At 39.4% G+C, this 23407-nt stretch overlaps 1 protein-coding gene across 1 annotated transcript; it reads right to left on the bottom strand.

Moving 5' to 3' along the window:
• Nucleotides 1-7607: 7607 nt before the first annotated feature.
• On the bottom strand, nt 7608-8237 carry LOC120517640 (synaptosomal-associated protein 23-like). The gene has a single exon (XM_039740071.1). It carries the CDS (start codon nt 8232-8234, stop codon nt 7608-7610), a length of 627 nt encoding a protein of 208 aa, XP_039596005.1. The 5' UTR covers nt 8235-8237.
• Between the last annotated feature and the right edge of the window lie 15170 nt (nt 8238-23407).

Here is a 23407-nt window from a genome sequence, read left to right as displayed (position 1 = left end):
CCAGTCCCTTTGTGATTACTGAGCCCACCAGTGTGTTCTTTCTTCTTCATGATATTCCAGACAGTTGATTTCGGTCACCCTAAGGTTTTACTAATGTCTCAAATTAATTTATTCTTGTTTTTCAGCATCATGATGGCTTCTTTGACTTTCATTAGCACAGCTCTTGTCCTCAAATTGAACAATGGCAACTCCAAACTAAAAAGGGTAGAAGAAAGTCGAGGGGTCTTATGAAGACTTGAAAACCACCTGAGGAATCACAAACACATTTGACACCAATTGTCCTAAACGTTATGGTGTCCTGAAATGGGGGGGCATGAAAAAAGGGTCATGTGACCAAAATGTCTCCTAATTCCCTTAAATAAAAGAGTCTGAATTATCTGATTTGTAAATGTAAACTACGGAGCCGAGGGGGAAATCAAGGAAAAATGTGTGCTTGCCCCAGACGTTATGGAGGGCACTGTATCATTTTTTGTCTCCTTCTGTAAAATCATGCCTTGTATATAAGAATTTGAGAAGGATGACAAATGACGGGAGACCACTATGTCCATCAAGCTCATATGGTTAGCTAAGCTTCACCAATATCATATCCAGAAGCTTTTTTTTAAAGTTTGCTGCTTCAACTGTTGACCCTTTGAAGAATGTGAATCTGTATAGAAATACTTGTTGTCCGAGTACTTGCAGCCATTGAGACTGCATTTGAAAGAGTGGGAGATGTGTTTATTTTTCATGCTGGTGGCTCCAACCTAACTAGAATAAGGAACAGAATTAAATTCAGATAATGAATATTACACATAGACTATATTTGGCTGAAGGTTTGACTCCTGTTGAACGTCGCATTCCTAAATTGTAGTTATTAATATGGAGTTGCCCCCCACCCCTTCATACAGCCTGTTCTCTTTTCGCAAGGAAGCTCTGAGGCTAAGGATCTGCGCTGGTATCTGGAAGGTTTATCGGTTCAAACTTTTAAAAGTATTATAAATTTACACCATGTCACACACGCGTGTTTGGTAGACAACCAAAGGGCTTGAGTACATGTAATTCCATGCCGGACCAGGGGGTGGTGAAGTGCACTAATTCTCTCTCTTGATCTCTTACAGACCATACTAGGGAAATCCTGCCCGGCAGGGGCAGCCAACGATGTCACTTCCGGTTCTGGTCCCGATGACATCACTTCCCTTACTGGCCTTTAAAGCCACCATCTTGTTTATACTAAATCAGTTCTGTTTTGGACTCAGTTGGGTGAACGTGTCCGTTCTCTTGAATCAATTTTGCAGCTGGGAAAAATTATATGGGTGGTTGCCCCAAACCTTCTCAATGTCTTATGGTCATTCTTGTTACAACCAGCTGTTACCGACGCAAATCAAATGTATGCTTTATTGTGTAATATTAACAATAAGAGCAGCTCACTACTCAAAATGGTAAATTTGGGAAGCTGCTGGTATTGAACGGGTGACCTCTTGATTAGGAGTCAGCAGTTCTTACCTCTGCATCACGCAAGTTGTCGTATCAATAGTCTACCTTAACCTGCTTTCTTTTTCTTCGGTTATATTCTTGAATAAAAGTGCACTTGTTTTGTTAAACTTCTACCTTTTCTGAAAGTGTTTTTGGTATTTGGACTTCACACATTATACATGTCATGTCTACATTGTGTTAATTATTAAACATGAAAAACATTTTAAAGATGTGTTTACATAGATTGTTGTAGACACAACACACGCATGAAATGTATGTATTCCAAATGACGATGTATTATTTACCATCTACAACTTCAAGGACTTCACTCCAAGATCAACACTGAGAACATTTTTTGTGAGTTGCGCTCCGTCGGTGGGTGGATGGGATTAGTAGGCTGCTGGCTGCTTGTGCTGATCGACACATTTACAACTCAAAAGAAGCTAACACAAAGGTGTCAATGGATTTAAGGTGGTTTGGGATTACAATATTTTTCGAAGGCTTTGGGAATTCTAGTGTTAAAGTAGCCAACTTTTGCTAATATAACAGTCAAACTGTGGTAATCATTGTGATTCAGAATGCCAGTCACCAACTCTACCTCCAGTAAAAGAACCCGAGACCATCACACTTCCTCCTACATGTTGGACAGTTGGCATCACACACCGAGGAACCATCCTTTCACCAATTCTATGGAATACAAACACCCTACATGATGAACGAAACATTTCAAATTTGACTTTCTTTCAGTCTGCAGTAATCCACAGTTGGTATTTCAAGGCCGTGTTTTGTCCTTTTCAGGAATGGCATTTTTCCTGCCACTCATCCTGCCAAACCAGCAGCACAAAGTCTCTTCTTCACAGTCAAAACTGACACCTGCTTTTTTTGAGCTGTGCTTGACGCTTTTGTGCTCTGAGGCGCCTGTGATCACGTAAGCTGGTGACCCTCAAAAACTTGTCTTTTGATTGGCTTGTGACTTTGGCTCTGCCAGATCTCTTCCAATCAGAGTTTCTTCCAGTTTCCAATTACCTTTGTATTGTGTAGGACACCTCTGGACTCACCGACACTTTAATTTGTTTTGCAATCTCTGTATATGAAAGGCCTACAATTCTGAATGTAATAATGCTCGGTCTCATTTAATTTGTTAATTAGGGTTTTCTTGCCATTATACAGTGTAATAATGTCCAAGTCGTACTTCAGAAGGTGTAGTAACACGGTGTGTTCCAACAGACAGAGGATTTTGAAGCAATCAACACAAGTTCGGACACCTGTGCAAATTGTTTGCTTCAACTTGCAAGTCCTAATTTAGTCTAATTGCTGCAAAACATCTGTAGGTTATAACCTAATCATTGATCCTTCAAGAAAGCCCATTTGTAATATTCTCAAATTTCCCTTTTTTTGGGTGTTTGCTAACTTAAACTTTAAATTTAAACCTCTGGCAGTTTGCTGCTTACATTTTCAATACTGTAGGTCATTCCTTGCATTTCCCTCCTAGAAGGAGAGGTTTCATCTCACAGGGCACCCTGGGTATTATTGAGAGGAGTCAGAATTCACAGCTGATGGCAATTCTGGTTTGTACTGGGAACTGAGAAGAATGACTGTGAGGGTTCTGAGGGCAGATAAGGAAGCGTTTGTTACAGGAATCTGTTAGCAAAGTGACACAACATCTATGGTCTAGTGACCCACATCCTGTTTACAGAGGAATCGAAGCATTACGCACATCCAAATCTGTTCCTTGGAGAGTCGCATTCATGGCAGGTGATGGAAAACCCCCAGTCTCACTGAGACTGCAGAGGTGTTGAACCAGCTGAGGGTATGGAAGGTTATAGGAATCTGTGGTACCCGGGATGAACTTCTCCAGGCTGTTGGTAAGGCTGTTCTCCTGGTATTGCAAGCAATCTTTTCTTCCATTTGGGAGAAAACTAACTGGAAAATGGGCCTTGTTGTCCCTGTTTGGAAAGGGTGTGATTACTTGGATTGTGGGATAACACTGCTCTCTGTGCTGGGTGAGTTCCTTACTAGTGTAATCCTTAATAGGATCTGTGATTACTTGCTCACCTACCGGCAACCAGAGCAATCGTGGTTTTACGTCCAAAAAGTCTACTACCGAATACTTCCTGACACTGATGCACGCAAATGTCAAGAGTTTGTTTGCAGCCTTTGTTGATTATCATAAAGCATTTGACTCAGTTGATTGAGCTGCCCTGTGGGACATCCTGAGACTTCAAGGGATCCCCTTAAAGTTGTTGGATATCATGGCCGGACTGTACACTGATACTACTGTATGAGTGCCGTGTAGAGTGGAGGCAGAACCTCTGTGTTTTTCCCAGTTGATTCTAGGGTTCATCAGCGGTATGTTCTGCTCCTACTCTGTTCAATGCTTGTTAGGGACTGGGTATTTGGGCAGAGTTGTGGGGTCCAGTACCTGTGGGGCATGTGTAGGTGAAGAAAGATTCATTGATCTTGACTTTTGAGTTTGCTGATGATGTTGTGATCTTCACTGAGTTAATGAAGAATCTGATTGGGGCTCTCTAGAGATTGAGAGAAGAGTCTGAGTGTCTGGGCTCATAACCATCCTTGATAAAAACACAAGAGCCAGGCCTCTTAGTCACAGCCATCAGCAATTGTCTGTCTGTCTGTTGTCTGTCTGTGGAGAAAGGGTCGACCTCATTGAGAGGTTTACTTACCTCAGCAGTGACATTCATGTCTCTGGTGACTCTTCATATGAAGTCATAGATGGATTGGGAGAGCACAGGGGGTCATGAGGTCGTTGGAAAGGGGTGTGTGGTGTCATGAGGTCGTTGGAAAGGGGTGTGTGGTGTTCTATCTTTGCAAAAGGACAAATGTGCAAGTCTTAGAGTTCTAGTGCTCCTTGTTTTGCTATATGGTTGCGAGACATGGATGCTATCCAGTGACCTGAGATGAACACTGCACTTCTTTGGTATTGTCTCTCTTTGGGGGATCCTTGGGTACTGCTGGTTTGACTTTGTGTTGCTCATGGAGTCCCAAATGAGGCACAATACCTGCATTGTGAGGGAGCGTCAGTTACGGCACTATGGCCATGTGGCGTACTTCCCTTAGGGTGATCTGGCTCACAGGATCCTCATTACTGAGGGCCAAAGTGGCTGGACCAGGCAGAGGGGACGCCCATGTAACACTTGACTGCAGCAGATAGATGGTCATTTCTGGAGGGTGGGATTGGACCGTGTGTCTGCCTGGGAGGTTACCAACTAGGATCCTGAGCTGTTTTGTCGTGTGGTGGGTGCGGCAACATGCTGTACCAGTGCATGCTCCCCAACCTGACCTGACTGACAATGCACTTCAACTGATTACATTTAAAGGTAAAGTGGAAAAACTGAGGTGTTCTAAAACTTTTAACCGGTGGTGTATCTATAAAAAATGAAATTTTAATAGAGGTTAATGATACTGTATAATAATCTTGGGAAATACAACAAAATTGGAATCTGGTAACTGCCACACGGTCCACTCACGGAGGCTCACGTGATCATTCTTGTCTTGGTCATCTTGGGTGTCCCGTTCAGTCATCTAGTCATGCTGAACAGAATAATTGTAGAAGACAATGTTGAGTGTGCCTTTCCAAATGTAGACATGTTTAACACTGATGATCACAAATTTCTCAGCTGAGCGTTCATTTTCTCAGTTGAAGTACATTAAAAATCCCAATAGAACAACTATGCAGCAAGGCAGGCTGGATGCTTTATCTCTACTAAGTATAGAAGCAGGTATGTTACGCAAGGTTACTTTTGAGGATCTGATCAAAGAGGTTGCAATTAGAAAAAGTAAGAGAAAACTTTTCAAATATAATTACAGTGGAAGTATACAAAAATAAACACTATTTTCCATCTTACTGTAAGGTTTGCTTCATTTCAAAAAATACAATTTTATTTTATGATATATATGGGGGCACCAAAATCTTTCAAGAGCTTAGGGCCTCTAAAGGTCTTAATCTGGTCCTGAATTGTCTAAAATGTCTGCGTCTGCTGTAGCATTAACAGAACCCTTTATTAGAACCAAGTACACTAGGCATTATAGAGTTTGAAAGGTACCGTTTTTCTGGAATCCACTAAAACCAGATTCAGCCATCAGATAGTGAAGTGTGATTCATCTCTCCATGTTTCCAATGCTCCAGAGTGCAATGGCGGCATGCTTTACGCCACTCTAGCTGATGCTTAGCATTGAGAGTAGTGATCTTAGGCTCAGCCATGGGAACTCTTTTCATGAAGCTCCTCACACACAGATCTTGTGCTGATGTTGCTTCTGTTGTGAGTGATGCCACAGAGGAGATTCACCCACTGTTTTCAATGGGACATTTTGAAATTTTTAAATTTCATACTGTGGTCTGTTCAAGATATCTAAACAAAATCTGAGCTATCTTTGAAGAATAAGTTTACCACTGCTCGGGGCCGAATTGTTTCAGATGGACAGACAGACGGATAGACATGGGCTTTTGTGACGGGCGCTTCTCGCATTCTATGCAAACGCACCTAAAAACGGGTGAAATACGGTAGACAGCTGGCCAACTACATTCACAAATAAATCAGGTCTTAGTGGGAGAATCTGAATGGGCCATTTCTATCTGACATGCCAGTACAGTAGGTGGCGGTAATGCACATTAAAACGGGGATGTGGACTGCCATCAACACAAAGAAGAAGAAGAAAATAATATACATATAAAAAATACTTTTTAAAAACCACGTTTATATTAAGTTAAAAAATGTATTAAAAAGTAAAAAATAAGTCTCTTATACATCACTTGTAAAATAAAAGTGTGGGCGCTTTTGCTAAGATTTTAAGAAGTGTTTTTTGAATGTTGATTGATGATAAGCGCCCACGCTTTTATTTTATGAGTGATGTATAAGAGACTTATTTTTTACTTGTTTAAGTGTGATTTTTAAAAATTTGTATACAAATATTATTATATTATTATTATATATATATTATTTATATAAATATTATTTTCAACTTTTAGTCTTGGGTTTGTTTTTGTATAATTTTGTAATCAATATTTTAACACTTCCTTTAATATTTCTATCCGTTACTAGCGCCATCTATTAGTGAAATCTTTAACTATACTTCATATGAAAATTTCATTTCTTAACATGGATTAATTGATCAATTAGTGAAACTGATTATTGATTCATGTATTGTCATCAGAAGTGAGTAAGTGTGCGAAATTTCAAGTCATTTGGACAATAGGAATTGGGTTAAATATCGATTACAAGATTTGTACCAGACAACAAACAGGTGAAGTTAAAATAAGTGTGCTAAAAAGAAGAAGATAAAGAGGTTAGACATGGTACTTTGAAGTTTATGGGAATAGTGAGGATTTCGCTTCTCGTTTGAATTTCTAAATTTCATTTGTTCTGCTATTTTCTGGATTCATCTCCATCTAGTTTGACCATTCCCTTTGACCTCTCTCATCAACAAGGTGTTTCCCTCCACAGAATATCTTTTTTTGTTTTTTTGCACCGTTCCGAGAAAAATTCTAATTTTGTTGTGTGTGAAAATCGCAGGAAATCAGCAACTACCGAAATACTCAAATACTCAGCCCGTCTGGCACCAACAATCCTGCCACTCTCAAAATTGCAGAAATCAGAATTTTTCCCCATTCTGGTGTCTGATGTGAACACGAACTGAAGCTTCTGATTGGAGTCTGGATAATTTTTTGCATTGCGGTGCTGCCACATGATTGGCTGATCAGAGAGTTGCATGGATAAGCAGGTGTACAGAAGTACCTAATAATTTGCGTGGTGACTTTATGCACCAAACTTTGATCCCATAGAAGAAGGAGTTCCCTAAGCAGCTTTTAGCATTGTTTCTTCAAGGCAGACAAAAGTTTATTTTCTGCAGTTTAATGTAGAGTAAATAATTTGGACATACACAAACTTAAATAATCAAATTGTTATTGTTTAATCCCCTTAAGGATTTGCATTTCTATAACATAATTTGTATGGTTTCATACTGCTAATGTATACTAATGCTTGCGGAATTTAGTTTACATGATATGACATAAATGGCTGTGTTCAGAGGAGGTCATCCAGCCCCTCAAAACTTATCAGATTCTATACTTAAGAGTCAACGTGTTTCATAAGATCCATCAAGTGTAGACAGTCCCCAAGATGATGCCCCATTTGCCACTATTTTCCTAGGAGTTTGTCAGCAGTCCGCCTCGCTTCGTCAATCCGCGCTTTGTTGGTATCGGTCTTCTCTGTGATGCGATCAATCTGCACGTTTTGCTTGTCGATTTCAGTGCCCATGTTTAATGCCATACTCTTCAGGTCTCCCATATAGTTGCCCATCATCTGTAGGTTCTCTTCCATTTCATCTTCACGTGCATCATTGGTGACTCTCTGAATTACTGGACCCTGTGCTCCGCCAGCTTTAACTTGCTGCTGAATTTGACTACCATGGGGTTGGTGGGACATCACTTTCACGTCACAGCCCTGTTCCTTGCTGTATGCCTTCTTGTATTGCTCTGTCTCCTCAAAGTTCTCCTGTTTGTCACATGGGCACATGCATAAACCGCAGCACTTGGCCAACTTCTTCAGATACTTCTCAGCATCCTTCATGTCCTCATCGATTTTATCCAGTTCTTTTTCAACGCGGGTTAATTGGTGTCCTTGATCTTCTAACATGTCCAGAGTTTTCACCCCAGCTTGCCTGCTCTCCTCGGTCATCTGTAACATCCTCCGGGTGCTCTCCAAGGATTCATCTGTGATTTCATCGGCCCTCATTGCAAGGTCTTCGTCTGACATTTCCGCCATAATGCTGATCTCGTTTACACCATCCAGGAAGAAAACGGTGAAGTGTCTCAGGAGGATCGATAACGCAAATAAGGAGGAAACTTTTGTTGTAAGAATGTTGAACGTATAGACCCAATTACACGTGGTATGTACGGGCCACGTATGTACCAAAAATTGAAAATTGACGATCCTTCAAGTAGCCAGACAAACCATTAACAAGTTGCAGAGGTTGATGACACCATGCGTATCCTACCAGCAGCTTATCTGCGTGAAACACAGAAATGCAGATGCTCAGGGGTTAAATCAATTAGAAGATAACTGAAAATATGTTCTTGTCTACTGTTAAGAAAATTAAACATTTTAGCATATCCAGCGTCTATAAAAAGTATTCACCCCCTTGATGTTGTCACATTGTCTTCAATCACATTGGATTTAATTAGACTTCAATGGCACTGACTAACAGAAAAGTACTCTTTGATGTCAAAGTGAGGACAGACCACTGCCAAGTCATGGAAATTAATTACAAATATAAAACACAAAATAAGAGATTGTCAAGTCACAGACTTAGTTCAATGAATTCCAATTGATTGCACCTTACATCTTACCTTCACCTACCTGTTATCAGGCAACAGCAGCTCTCTTATTATCTATCTATCTATCTATCTATCTATCTATCTATCTATCTATCTATCTATCTATCTATCTATCTATCTATCTATCTATCTATCAGTGGTCATATAGTAGTGGTCATGAATCACCGAACGTTGTGGGAAAACTGGATGTTATGTGAATCTTGACCAGCCTTTCAAAGTAATTCATCATGATGGGAGTGAGGGCTATAGGGTGATAGTCATTGAGCGTTGATGCTGGTGACGTCTTTGACAGTGGTCTGATAATAGTGGACTTGAAGCACTGGGGTATGATGGCTTTAATGAATTTAATTAGGTTTTAATGACACTGATCAACAGAAAGGGAGTCTTTGATATCAAAGTGAGAACAGACCACTGCCAAGTCATCACACACAAAATAACGGACTGCATAAGTATTCACCACCACCTTAATATGACAACCCTAAATCCTCAGTGGTACAGCCCTTTGGTTCTACAAGTCACAGAATTAGTTAAATGATTTCCAGCTGATTGCACCTTACTATATATTTTATCAATATAATATTTAACGTATATACCCGCGATAAGTCGGGGCTTGATTTTACTGTATAATTTTCCGTATTTTACAATGTTGGTTGTTTTAGTCGAATTCAGAAAACTCCCGCTATTGGTCCAAGAGATTATGATATGCTCACGCCCACCTGAGAGAGTAACCACAGAGCACATGGCCTTTTTTTTCTATGTATTGTGCCTATGTGACCACACAGTAAGGCCCAAACTATTCTGAAGTAATTTTTTTACTGTTTTGTGTTTTTTGTATCTCACACCCTCATACACCTTTATCATAAGAGCATCACTTATCTACAATGGAGCGTTCGAGCAGAAGAAAATATGAAGATGAGTTTAAATTAAAAGTCGTTGAAGTGGCGAAAGAAATTGGTAACTGCTGCTGTAACAAATTTCAATGTGTCTGAGAAATTGATGCGAAATCTATCTATGAAGAAGGATCAAATTGTGCTGAGTCAGTATGGTGGTGTAACCTACACGATGAAGACAAACGAACAATCCAAGCAACTCCATGAAGAGCACAAGTCAGGGGATTAAAATAAGAAAATGCCCAAGTCTCTGGCAATCCAATGAAATCACAAAGAAACAGAGTATGACACAGCTGTAAATCTGCTATGGCAGGCTATCTATCAAAAAAAGACGAGATGGACTGCAATTCCCAGCATCCCATGTGGTATGGCGCCTTTGGACAGTTTCGGCTGTTGCCGCGAGATTGCTATGGAAGCAGAAGATGAGGAGCTGAATTTAAAAGTCAGCTGTAAGAAGCCAGCAGGGTTACCATTGTCTTCTGTTGTTACGTTTCAGCACATTCACCTCCAATTAGATTATAATTACATTCTTATCCGAGGAATAGTTATTGCTGGATTTGCATTTTTGTCCTACGCCCTGCTTGTTCGTGTGATGTTTTGTCTGTGGAGTACTCCCAGCTTCTACAGACCCTCACTGAAATGTGTCACGGTAGGACAAAACTTACCTTCAGGAGATGGTTCACAGAGGATCTCCTTTCATTTTTCACCATCATTTACATTTGTGAAACTGGACTGTGTTTGGACTGGGTCGTGGATGTTTTGTGCTTAGTGTTTTGTCGAGTTTCCTTTATATCTATGTTAGTTAATTAATTGTCATTGTTGGGGTAATTGGGGTGCATTTCTAAGGGGTGTTGCTTTTATTATTTATTTAATATATTTTTTAGTATTGATATGTCCGAACAGTTGTATTACTGTACGTTCCTGGTATCATCAAGATAAAATGAATATATTGCTATTGTTATGCAGTGAAAATCTGAGCGACTCACGGCTGCAACAAATAAGCCTCTTGAGAACTGTGGAAGGAATTGTAATCCTTACAAAAATTAAATATATTGCAATATACACAAAAAATATATGTTGCAATGTAATGTAAAATTTATCAGATCGTGCTATGTAACCTGACATTCTGTTAGCCTTCCTAATGGCTTCTCAACACTGTTGGGAAGTTGATAGCTTGGAGTCCACTATGACTCCTAAATCCTTCTCATAAGGTAGACTCGATTTTCCGACCGCCCATTGTGTATTCAAACCTAATATTTTTACTTCCTATGTGTAATTCTTTACATTTACTGACATTAAATTTCATTTGCCACAAATCTGCCCAAGCCTGTATGCTATCCAATTCCTTCTGTAATGATATGACGGATTCCAAATTATCTGCTAATACACCTATCTTGGTATCATCTGCAAACTTAACCAGCTTTTTACTTATATTCCTATCTTAATCATTTATATATATTAAAAATAGCAGCAGCCCTATCACTGACCCCAGCTGGTCACCACTCTTAACATCGGCCAGTTCTGATGAGGTTCCTCTCACCATCACCCTCTGCTTCCTGTGTCTGAGCCAATTCTGCACCCATCTAAAAACATCACCCTGAACTCCCACTTCTTTTATTTGATGCCCACCCTCTTATGTGGCACCTTATCAAATGCTTTCTGAAAGTCCAGATAAATAATATCATAAGCTCCACTTTGATTGTATGCTTTTGTTGCAACCTCATAGAATTCCAACATGTTAGTAAAACACGACCTCCCTCTTCTGACCCCACACTGACTGTTCCTAATAACTCCTGTCCTTGCCATGTGTTGCTCAATCTTATCCTTAATAATTCCTTGCATTAATTTTCCTGTGATGCTTGTTAAGCTTACTGGCCTATAGTTGCTTGGATCTGCCCTGTCACCCTTTTTATGTAATGGAATGATATTTGCCATTTTCCAGTCCTTTGTAATCTCTTCAGTGCGCAGTGACTTCCTAAAAATATGCGTCAAGGGTTTATATCTGTACTCACTAGCCTCCTTAAGAACACGAGGATAAATATTATCTGGGCCTGGTGATTTGTTTGATTTCAATGTATGGCATGATGTATTCCATACTAAACTACTGTACATATATTAAGTTTGACTTTTAAAACTGTTTTAATTCTGCCATCAGGGAAAGAATATCTACTCTCTATATATAAAATCCTAAGCCTAAAAGTGCAATGATTTTATGTCACTTTTTTGTCACGCGTTAAAACCTACATGTATATATATGTTTGGTATCATTCTTTTCAGAATTTATTGAATTTTAATGTGATATTGTTAAATTTTCAGATTCCTATTCCGTTTTTAAATTATAAACTAAAAATAGCAAGAACTCACATCCCGTGAGACGAGACTTTGTGCCAAGAGATTTAACCACACCTGGGGCCGGAAATAAAAGACAAAGAGTAGATGACAAAGACAACTGCTGTACATGTTTTTAAATTTTCAAAGCGCAGTGTGAGATACAATTCACACGGCACGGCTGCAGCAGCAAGCCAGCAGCACTAAATATTCACGGGTGAAGGACTGTGCTTATGCAGAGGAAGATGAGATGGTCAGGGTGGTGTTTGGCACAAACTCAGCGAAACTGTGAGAGAAACTTTGAAATGGATATCGCATGACATGGCACCAGCACAGCTGGGAACCTTCGATGCAAGAACACCAAGCGGCTCACGTAAACTGCCGCAGTGCACAGACAAAAAGCAACAGTTCCAAAGAGTGCTGAAGAAAAAACGAATTACACAATTGAGAAGGCAGCAAAAAAATATGAAGTGTGATACATACAAGCATATTCATAAGTGCAGCTACTGCGGAAACAAAGCACACGGTGGAAAAAGTCAATGTCCCGCTAAAGGAAGACAGTGTAAAAAAACCTGTGCATGCAGTGTGTCAGGTCTCAGATAAAGAAGAAGACGAGCTGTTTATTGATGCAGTAAGAAACTAATCGATGAATGAAACCTGTTATCTTTACAACGATTGACAAACACGGAATGTAACTTGAACACAACACATCCTACAAATACGAACCTGATTGAAAGAAATCATGATAATCAAATCCTTGATGACAGCAACACTCATAACACTCACAAAACAATTACTGTATATTGACAATCATGTTACGTTATTTTCAAAATGTTCCCTTTTCTTTTTCATAACTTCTTTAACACACTACTTCTCCACTGAACGCGAGTATATATATATATATATATATGTATATATATATACCCCGATCCACATACTCTCAAATAGACAAACCACACGCCGTGGCGCAATTTGCCTCTAGCGCCGACGTCCGAGGTTCGATTCCCGAGAGGGGGTGCGCTGAGTATGTACACGCACATCCCGATTCATTTTACCCTCGCATCCCCTTGGTTTGAGACGTATGAAAAAATATGCGGTTAACAGAAAGACAGATCACCAATTGAAGCTTTATGAATAATGGATACAAAGTGCGTTCCTAAGACTGATTGGAGGCAAATTTCATTTCAAAAGACTACCCAACGGAAGCATTGATAAAAGCGTGGTTTTGTGCAAACTGTCCAAATACGAACCTGATTGAAAGAAATGATAATCAAATCCTTGATGACAGTAACACTCATAACGGTCACAAAACTATTACATTCACAATCATGTTACGTTACTTTTAAAATGTTTCCTTTTCTTAGCACAAGCACAGCTGAGAAGCTTCGATTCATGTACTCCATAACGCATTAAAAAAATAACGCATTTAATCACATTTTCAATTCTAAGCAAAGGGGAACTTGCTTGCTTGCGCCACCACCACCTACTCAAAGCATCATGATGCTCCAACAATGATGGATGGATCAAAAGCCAGAAGTCTACGTGACCATCATCGTCAAGTCCTTCCGTGAGAACCCTAAATCCAAAGAGGACTGTTTCATTTATGTTAGGTAGAATGCCCAGAGGGGACAGGGCAGTCTCATGGTCTGGAATCCCTGCAGATTTTATTTTTTTCTTCAGCCGTCTGGAGTTTTTTTTGTTTTTTCTGTCCTCCCTGGCCATCGGACCTTACTCTTATTCTATGTTAATTAATGTTGACTTATTTTATTTTTCTTACTGTGTCTTTTATTTTTCTATTCTTCATTATGTAAAGCACGTTGAGCTACTTTTTGTATGAAAATGTGCTATATAAATAAATGTTGTTGTTGTTGTATCTATCAAAGTCTGATCTTCACAACACATGTTTGTGGAAGTGTATCATGGCACGAACAAAGGAGATTTCCGAGGACCTCACAAAAAGAGTTGCTGGTGCTTATCAGGCTGGAAAAGGTTACAAAACCATCTCTAAAGAGTTTGGACTCCACCAATCCATAGTCAGACAGATACAAGTGTACAAATGGAGGAAATTCAAGACCATTGTTACCCTCCCCAGGAGTGGTCGACCAACAAAGATTACCCCAAGAGCAAGGCACACGTGTAATAGTCGGCGAGGTCACAAAGGACCCCAGGGTAACTTCTGAGCAACTGAAGGCCTCTCTCACATTGGCTAATGTTTATGTTTATGAGTCCACCATCAGGAGAACACTGAACAACAATGGTGTGCATGGCAGGGCTGCAAGGAGAAAGCCACTGCTCTCCAAAAAAACATTTCTGCTCATCTGCAGTTTGCTAAAGATCACGGGGACAAACCAGAAGGCTATTGGAAGAATGTTTTGTGGACGGATGAGACCAAAATAGAACTTTTTGGTTTAAATGAAAAGCATTATGTTTGGAGAAAGGAAAACACTGCATTCCAGCATAAGAACCTTATCCCATCTGTGAAACATGGTGGTGGTAGTATCAGGGTTTGGGCCTGTTTTGCTGCATCTGGGCCAGGACGGCTTGCCTTCATTGATGGAACAATGAATTCTGAATTATATCAGAGAATTCTAAAGGAAAATGTCAGGACATCTGTCCATGAACTGAATCTCAAGACAAGGTGGGTCATGCAGCAAGACAACGACCCTAAGCTCACAAGTCGTTCTAAAGAATGGTTAAAGAAGAATAAAGTTAATGTTCTGGAATGGCCAAGTCAAAGTCCTGACCTGAATCCAATCGATATGTTGTGGAAGGACCTGAAGTGAGCAGTTCATGTGAGGAAACCCACCAACATCCCAGAGTTGAAGCTGTTCTGTACAGAGGAATGGGCGAAAATTCCTCCAAGCCGGTGTGCAGGAATGAGCAAAAGTTACCGGAAATGTTTAGTTGCAGTTATTGGGGATCACAGCAGATACTGAGAGCAAAGGTTCACATACTTTTGCCACTCACAAATATGTAATATTCGATCATTTTCCTTAATAAATAAATGACCAAGTATAATATTTTTGTCTCATTTGTTTAACTGGTTTCTCTTTATCTACTTTTAGGACTTGAGGGAAAATCTGATGATATTTTAGGTCATATTTATGCAGAAATATAGAAAATTCTAAAGGGTTCACAAACTTTCAAGCACCACTGTATATGAGGCCCCCAGTCTTTATAAATAAAAGAGATTTATTCTTCACAAAAAATGCTGTTCTGCAAGAATGAAGCTCTGATAAGAGCACAAAAGGCAAAAAGGAGTTACCTGAAACCCAAAAGGACAACCCAAGTAAAAAAAGTCACAATTCAGATTTTCGATGAAAATGTCAAAAACAGAGCAATAATGTCAAAAATCCAAGGAATCACGAAAGCACAGAACTATTTACAGAGATACACTCACCAAATGCCCAAGCACATTTGAAATTAACCTCCAGGAACTGTTAGACACCCTCCAGATTTATAGGATGAAGGGCAGTTCTGGGTGGTGATTGGCAGGTGAAGGGACAACCAGCGAAACACAGGCAGCCAAAATACATGGTCAAAATCAAATCCAAAGAATAACGAACATAATAAACAAAATTAACATAAATAAAAGAGTCATGAATGAACAAAGAAGAAGCAGCAGAAGAATTTGAACAACGGCCGGGAGACGTGACCCAGTCATTGGGACACCAGTTCAATTTACAAAAGCCGTTAGTTTTCATTTGTAATTTGAAATATTTAAGGAAACCTGTGGACCCTTGGAAAAAACACGCAAGCTGCAAACCAACAAAGATCTGACTCGACAGTCTAACTAAGACCCCTGTGGATGTGAGGTATCAATCTGAAAAAGAAAACTTTTGCTTAATTTGCTAATTCACTTAAGGTGCATTCGGTCACATTTGTTTTGGTTTTCTAATTGGAGAAAAAGCAGCTCAGGTGACTAACTCAGGGTCACTTAGTGTCAGAAGTGGGATTAGTAGTTGAACCCACAAGCTCAGGGTTTGAAGTTCAAGCACTTGATCACCACACCACACTGGCTGGACCCCCACCATGCCAGAACTCAAAAATATTCTATAAAGGCAGAGCAAAAAAAAACACATACAAATTACACATTAAGTAAACTCAGTAAATAATAAAATATACCTGATGCAAACAGTCCAGATGCTCAAGTTTTTACATTAACATGACAAACTGAAGACACATCTGCCCCTGTAGAAAAACAAACAACATGACCTTCAGACAGAAAAACTGTTATGCGAGGATATCACAAGTTATTAAGGCTTCTAGTTAAACAATATTAATTTAGATATAAATATTTAAACTCAACTGGCACCCTGTCTAGGCCTGGATGAAAACAATGTTGTTACTTAGGGGTCATTAATGTCGCATGTACAGAAATGTTTACTTGCATGTGCTAATCAACATACAACATGTCGCTGGCACCATGATTAGTGAGAACAACCTTCTATCTATCTATCTATCTATCTATCTATCTATCTATCTATCTATCTATCTATCTATCTATCTATCTATCTATCTATCTATCTATCTATCTATCAACTGAAATAAAGTTTAAACTCAGCGGGAGCCCCTCAGAAACAAACACTGCCACAAGATATTAACCAACACTAAGTGGGTGCCAGTTCGGATTAACTCAGTTTATTTTTATACCAAGCTCTTCACTTGTATCAAGTTCCAAGTGCTTACGCACATTTCTAAAAACAAATCATTAACATAAAAAAGTACCCAAAACTATGAAAAATGTCACATACATAATCATACATTGGGGATTAATATACTGAAACAGTAAAAGAAGAAAACACAACAAACTAGTGAAGGGCAGCCAAGCACTGACAGACAAGGGAGGCCTGAGCCAGTCTCTTGAGACATTGGAAAGTACCAAGTATGATTTGTTGCCGGGAGGTGCAGATGTTACAGTACCCAAATTCCAATAAATGTGTCATACATTTTAAGCTTTTACCTTTTCTGAGGATCACAGTACAGCAACTTTTGAGCTGGGCGTCCATAGGATTAATTAGATTGCTGTGATTTTACAGATGATATTCTTAGAGTTTATTTGTTCACCCCTTTCATGAATGCCCAAATGATTGCTGTGCACTTCTGGTTTAAAAGTCACATCTTTGAATAACACCCATGATGGTCATTTTTTTGTGTAGGTGAAGGTGGCAGTTTCTTGACACTTTCCATCCAGTTTCATGACATTAGAGAGGATCTGTCAGGAAGAACAAGATGAACTGCCCAAGTCCAGGTGTGCAAAACTGCCAAAGAAGACTTGAAGCTGCAATTACTTCCAAAGAGGCTTCTACAAAGTATTGAATAAAGGTTTAAATAAGTCTATGAATGAGAGACTGCAGTTTCTGATTTTGAATACTTTGCAAACCTTTAAGGAAACATGTCTTCACTTTGTCATTACAGGATATTTTGTCTAGATTGGACAAAATGTATTCATTTACATTTAGATAGATAGATAGATAGATAGATAGATAGATAGATAGATAGATAGATAGATAGATAGATAGATAGATAGATAGATAGATAATCTAATAAAACAGCAGGTCAAGTCACTTACAGAAATTCTCAGATGATTCTGCACTTGTGGATTGTATTGATAAGGGGAATGAGACTGAGAAGAGGAGTCAGAGGGAGAACTTTGTTTCTTGATGCAAAGTGAATTGTCTGCAAATTAACATAAACAAAACCAAGGAACTGCTTATTAATATTCATCACTCCAAAAAGCCTCTATTTCCAGACACTATTTGAGGTGGTCTTGGAACACAGAAGAACTAGAGAAGAAAGGGCAGAGCAAGCTCTTTTTCCTTAGGAGACTGCACTCTAATGTGGGAGGAGACATCTTCTACAACTGTGTGATGGCCAGTGTGATTTTCTATGCTGTGAGGTCAATCACGTCACCACTTAATCTCCATTTGCTTAAACTATAAAGGCTCAGCTCTTTTAATCTTTCCTCATTACTTGTCCCCTTTAACCACACAATCAGCCTAGTCGCTCTTCCCTGGACTTACTCTAGCGCTGTTATGTCCTTTTTGTAGCTTGGAGACCCAAATTGCACCCAGGACTCCAGATGAGGCCTCACCAGTGTGTTATAAAGCTTGAGCAGAACCTCCTGTGACTTGTACTCCACACATCAAGTCGCTATATAACCTGACAGTCTGTTAGCCTATTCAATGGTTTCTGAACACTGTCTGGCAGTTGATAGTGTCGCATCCACTACGACTCCTAAATCCTTTAACATTTCCTTATAACTCATCCTCTGTAGCCCTGAATCAGCCTAGTTGCTCTTCTCTGGACCTTCTCTTGTGCTGCTATGTCCTTTTTGTAGCCTGGAGACCAAAACTGCACCCAGGACTCCAGATGAGGCCTCACCAGTGTGTTATAAAGCTTGAGCAGAACCTCCTGTGACTTGTACTCCACACATCAAGGCGCTATATAACCTGACAGTCTGTTAGTCTTCTTAATGGCTTCTCAACACTGTCTTTTTTCTTTGTGTGAAGACAACCTTCTTAATGTGTGGTGTAGTGGTAGAGGCTTTGGACTTCAAAACCTGAGGTTTTGGGTTCAAATCGCATTGCTGACGCCATGTGAGTGTGACCAAGCCACTTGACCTGCCTCTGTGCCCCAATTGGAAAACCAAAAGAAATGTAACTCATTGTATCATACAGTAAAAGTAAGTTGCCTTGGATAAAGGTGTCAGCCAAATAAATAAATGTAAATGTTTGTGTTAAATTTACCCTTAACAAGTTTCAAACGGTGTTCTTGTGTTCTCGTCAAATTCATTTGAAAGCCACTCTCTTGATCCACTGTACTAATTCCCTTCATAATTTAAGCACTTCAGTCAGGTCTCCTCTTCATCTTCTTTTTCTTATACCAGCGTTTCTCAATCTTTAAATATTTGCGACCCGAGTTTTCATAACAGTTTTAATCGCGCCCCCCCACAACATTTTTTTTAAATGTAGATGCATTTTTTATTATACCTACTTAACTTTTATCAACATTTATCTAACTCTATATTTATTGTGGGCGGCATGGTGGCACTGCTGCCTCGCAGTTAGGAGACCCAGGTTCGCTTCCCAGGTCCTCCCTGCGTAGAGTTTGCATGTTCTCCCCGTGTCTGTGTGGTTTTCCTCCCAGAGTCCAAAGAGATGCAGGTTAGGTGGATTGGAGATCCTAAATTGTCCTTTGTGTATGCTTGGTGTATGGGTGTGTTTGTGTGTGTCCTGCGGTGGGTTGGCACCCTGCCTGGAATTGGTTCCTGTGTTGGCTGGGATTGGCTCCAGCAGACCCCTGTGTTTGGATTCAGTGGGTTGGAAAATGGATGGATATATTTATTGTTCTAGTATCAGAATGTAGTTTAAGTTAATTTGCTTTGGTTTCAACACATGTTTTTTTCATATTTTGTTTTCTTTTTTTCACATCTTCGCGCCCCCCTTTTTGTTACTTCATGCCCACCTAGGGGGGCCTGCCCCACAGGTTTAGAACCACTGTCTTACACTGTAAAGGCTCAGCTCTTTTATTGTTCTCTCATCACTCATCCCCTGTAGCTTATAAAGCCTGAGCAGAACCTCCTGTGACTTGTACACCACACATCAAGGCACTATATAACCTTACATTCTGTTAGCCTTCTTAATGGCTTCTGAACACCATCTGTCAGTTGATAGCTTAGAGTCCACTAAGACTCCTAAATCCTTCTTATGAGGTGGACTCTCGATTTTCAAACCTCCCATTGTATATTTAGACCTCACATTTTTACTTCCTATGTGTAATTCTTTACATTTGCTGACATTAAATTTCAACCTCTGTAGCCCATAATCAGCCTAGTTGCTCTTCTCTGGACCTTTTCTAGTGTTGCTATGTCCTTTTTGTAGACGATGCCTGGAGACCCAAACAGCACCCAGGACTCCAGATGAGGCCTCACCAGTGTGTTATAAAGCTTGAGCAGAACCTCCTGTGACTTGTACTCCACACATCAAGGCGCTATATAATCTGACATTCTCTTAGCCTTCTTAATGGCTTTTGAAGCAGTTGAGGCAAGTTCATTATCCCTAAACAATAACAAACAGCACAAAATATAAATCTATGTTAATATAGCTTGATCTTTTAATACACTATACTGTAGAAATTTAAGACTTCTATTTCTTTAATTCTAATTTTTGTAAAATGAATTAGGAAACTTGATTCTTTCTGGACAAGCTTTTAAATGCTTGTCTTTCAGCAAGTTGGATGCATTGTTCAAGTGTGACCAGTTGATAATGGAGGAGAGAAACATCTCCAGAGAACACAAATCTCTGAAGGGTCTACAGTCAATAATCTCTCTATATATAAAATCCAACATCTGTCTGTCTGTCTACTTTTCACAAGAGAACTACTTAACGGATTTCGATCAGGGTTTTTTTCTAGAATTTGCTTGAACGTTCCGGTTGATTTTGCGACTTCTCTCATCGTGCTAAGAATCATAGTTCGCTTACAGGAGCGATGTATTTGCACTAAAAGGCTGTAGGCCGAAGGGTGGGGGGAGCGTGACGTCAGAAGTGGGCAGGCGGGGTGGGGCCCCTCCTCGCTGTCCTGTTTCACTACTACGTGGGTGGAGCCGGAAGGGTTGGCTCGTTACAGATAATGTCAGACATAGCAACAGTTGCCTAGCCCCTCCTGGTCATTCTACAATGGAGTTTATGCTGGCTCTCCAATCTGATAACAGAATCAATCCCAAAGCTCCCAGTATCACTGGGGTCTTTCCCATGGGCAGGAGATCAGTGGCACCAAACGGAACAACAGAACACTGAGTAGAGAAACCTGAAGAGAGGATCGTCTGAAACATTTCATAAATATTTTAAAACTTTCGTTTTTTTTCAAGTGATAAATACTCATATTAAAACCAAATCAGATATAAAACATATTTTTTTCTTTTTACATTTGTATATTTTAATTTCATATTTATGTTTCTTTAACAGAGCAAAAAAAAGAAAGAGAATGTTTGTGTTTTTATTGAGCAATCTTTGTTTATGCCTGCAGACATACTTCTTTTGAATTGATTAAAATGTTTATTTTATTATTTTCATGTTTTCTTTGAATTTGCATATTAGACCTAGAGTTCATTTAATAAAAAAAAATCTCCTTACTTTATTACTGAACACGGAATGTTGTAAAAATTCATTATTTTAGATTTTTATTACCAAGCTCACGGCCTCATTTTGCTGTCCACCTTTTCTTCTGTCTTGTTTCATATCACCTGGTGTTAGTTATCTCTTGTGGGGATTTTATTAATTTGTTTTTCATGACTTTTGCAGAAAATCTCTTTTATTACTCAAATTGTGAATAACATACACTTAAAAAATGAACACTCCCTCTTGTAGGTGATCGTTTTGAAGTTTATGGCACCACTGACAGCCACCCATTGCATGTATTGATTGCTAAGTCATAGCATTTGTCTCTCAGCAGTGAAGAGGCATGTCTGTAAGCGTAAGTGACTGACTCCGCATTTGTTTTTGGCAACAGCTAGTACGATTTCAGCCGATGCAAACTAAAACTGCTGAGGGCTGAGCTCACTGGGCTCCACACAACAAATGAGGCCGCCAGGAGATGTCCTCATGTGGCTGTATATACAAGGAGATGACAGGACGACAGGGAGCACTCAATAGGTATGACATACAGTAGGTCACATGACCCCCACAATGTCAGTAATGAACCGCCCTATGAGTCACGTAACCCTCACACAACACTAACCCTTAACCATCGTGTAACTAAATATTCGATGGACGTTTCATGGTTGAGACTGTGCGCGTTATGTATTGAGGTATTGTGGGTTGATATTACACTGTGTTGGCAGGAGTGGGAATGGTCAACGAGTAACGAGCAGAACTGAAAGGAGAAAAAATGCGTAACTCACGATATTGGAAATGCTGTGCTTTGTTGCCAAATGAAACACCAGTGCAGCAGTCAGGGTGTCATCCATGGCCATAACAACGGAGAAATAGCAGTTAGGGATGTAATTATAGCTTATTTCTTTTTTTTTTTTCTCCCTTCGCTTGCCAACTTCCATAGTTGCACTACATGCTAGCAGTTCTGCCACTCGCATATGGGGATGTGAAAGTACAATTTGCTAACTATTTTACTTTACAGCGAGTAGTTAACCATGTTAAAAATATTAAAACATAATAATCTGAATGTAAATTACATTTCATGTTGCGTTAGAGTTATTCATTGCGTAATACAATTTCGTTCTGTCTGGCTTTGAAATTAACACACAGATACTTTTTATGATTTCGTTTTGTTTGGCTTTGAAAGTAACATGCTAAAACTTTTTAAACTTACACTTTTACTGTAAAACCGAAGTAAAAGCAATTTTTTGTATTCAATTTTTGTCAATATGACAAAATATCACATTGAATTGTGATTCTGTGTTTGGACTTTCATGGTGACAAAGGCATGTATAATGGCACATGATTGAATTTTGTTTCTTTCTCTCGATTAAATAAAATGAGTTTTTCGAATGTTTGGCTCTGAGATTTGTTAATTGTCTTTGTAAAAGCTATTCTAAACGGGAAACTGCTAGCGTTTTAATACAGATGGCATATCAAGATCTTTTTTGTTGTCTAATGTTATCCTCTGATACATCCTTCTTTCTACAGTAATTCCTGCGGTGGATCACCAGACGGTGTTAATGGTTGTAGTTATTCTTCGTGATATTGTAAGTTGATGTTTTCATCTTCCACACCATCACCACCAGCTGTTTCAGCAGAGTCTGTTGATAAACATTTAACCAATTTGCATTGTAACCGATTGTCATTTTTGGCATTAATTCGTTTGACTTCATCATTTCTCAGTGCTAGGATTGCCCGTGTACTCATTTTTACTGTTAAAAACCCTTTATGATGAAATGTCTTGTCGCAACGGAGCAAGAACTGTGTCTGTCAAAAGCATTCACACGAATGAGGGGTGAGAGTACCGTGTGTGCGGTTGAATATGGTTGAGAGGAGGGCATGACTTGAAAACATATTATTGCCAAAGTCTCAATTCAACTTGAAAAAATCTTCCAAAAAGTCTCGTCTAGTCGCAGAATTTTTTTATTATAATAGAGAGATAACATTGCTTAACAACATCATTGCTTTTTCTTAATTTCAATTGTACCTTAAATGTGGTGAAGTGGTAGTTCTGAGGCTAGGGATCTGCACTGGTAATTGGAAGGTTGCCTGATCAAATCCCAGAAACGCCAAAAGTGACTCTACTTTGTTGGGCCCTTAACCTGCAATTGCCCTGTCCTGAGTATGATGTTAATCTGCATCCATACCTGAATGTAGGCCCTCCAACTGGGGTTAGTGGCAGAGCTGGCACTCCAGCCACCATAAAAATACCTCACACTATAGAGTAA

Source organism: Polypterus senegalus, chromosome 1 (assembly GCF_016835505.1).
Source record: "Polypterus senegalus isolate Bchr_013 chromosome 1, ASM1683550v1, whole genome shotgun sequence".
Taxonomy (NCBI): Eukaryota; Metazoa; Chordata; class Cladistia; order Polypteriformes; family Polypteridae; genus Polypterus; species Polypterus senegalus.
Note: the sequence above shows the minus strand (reverse complement) of the source record. Positions and strands in the feature narration are given on the sequence as shown.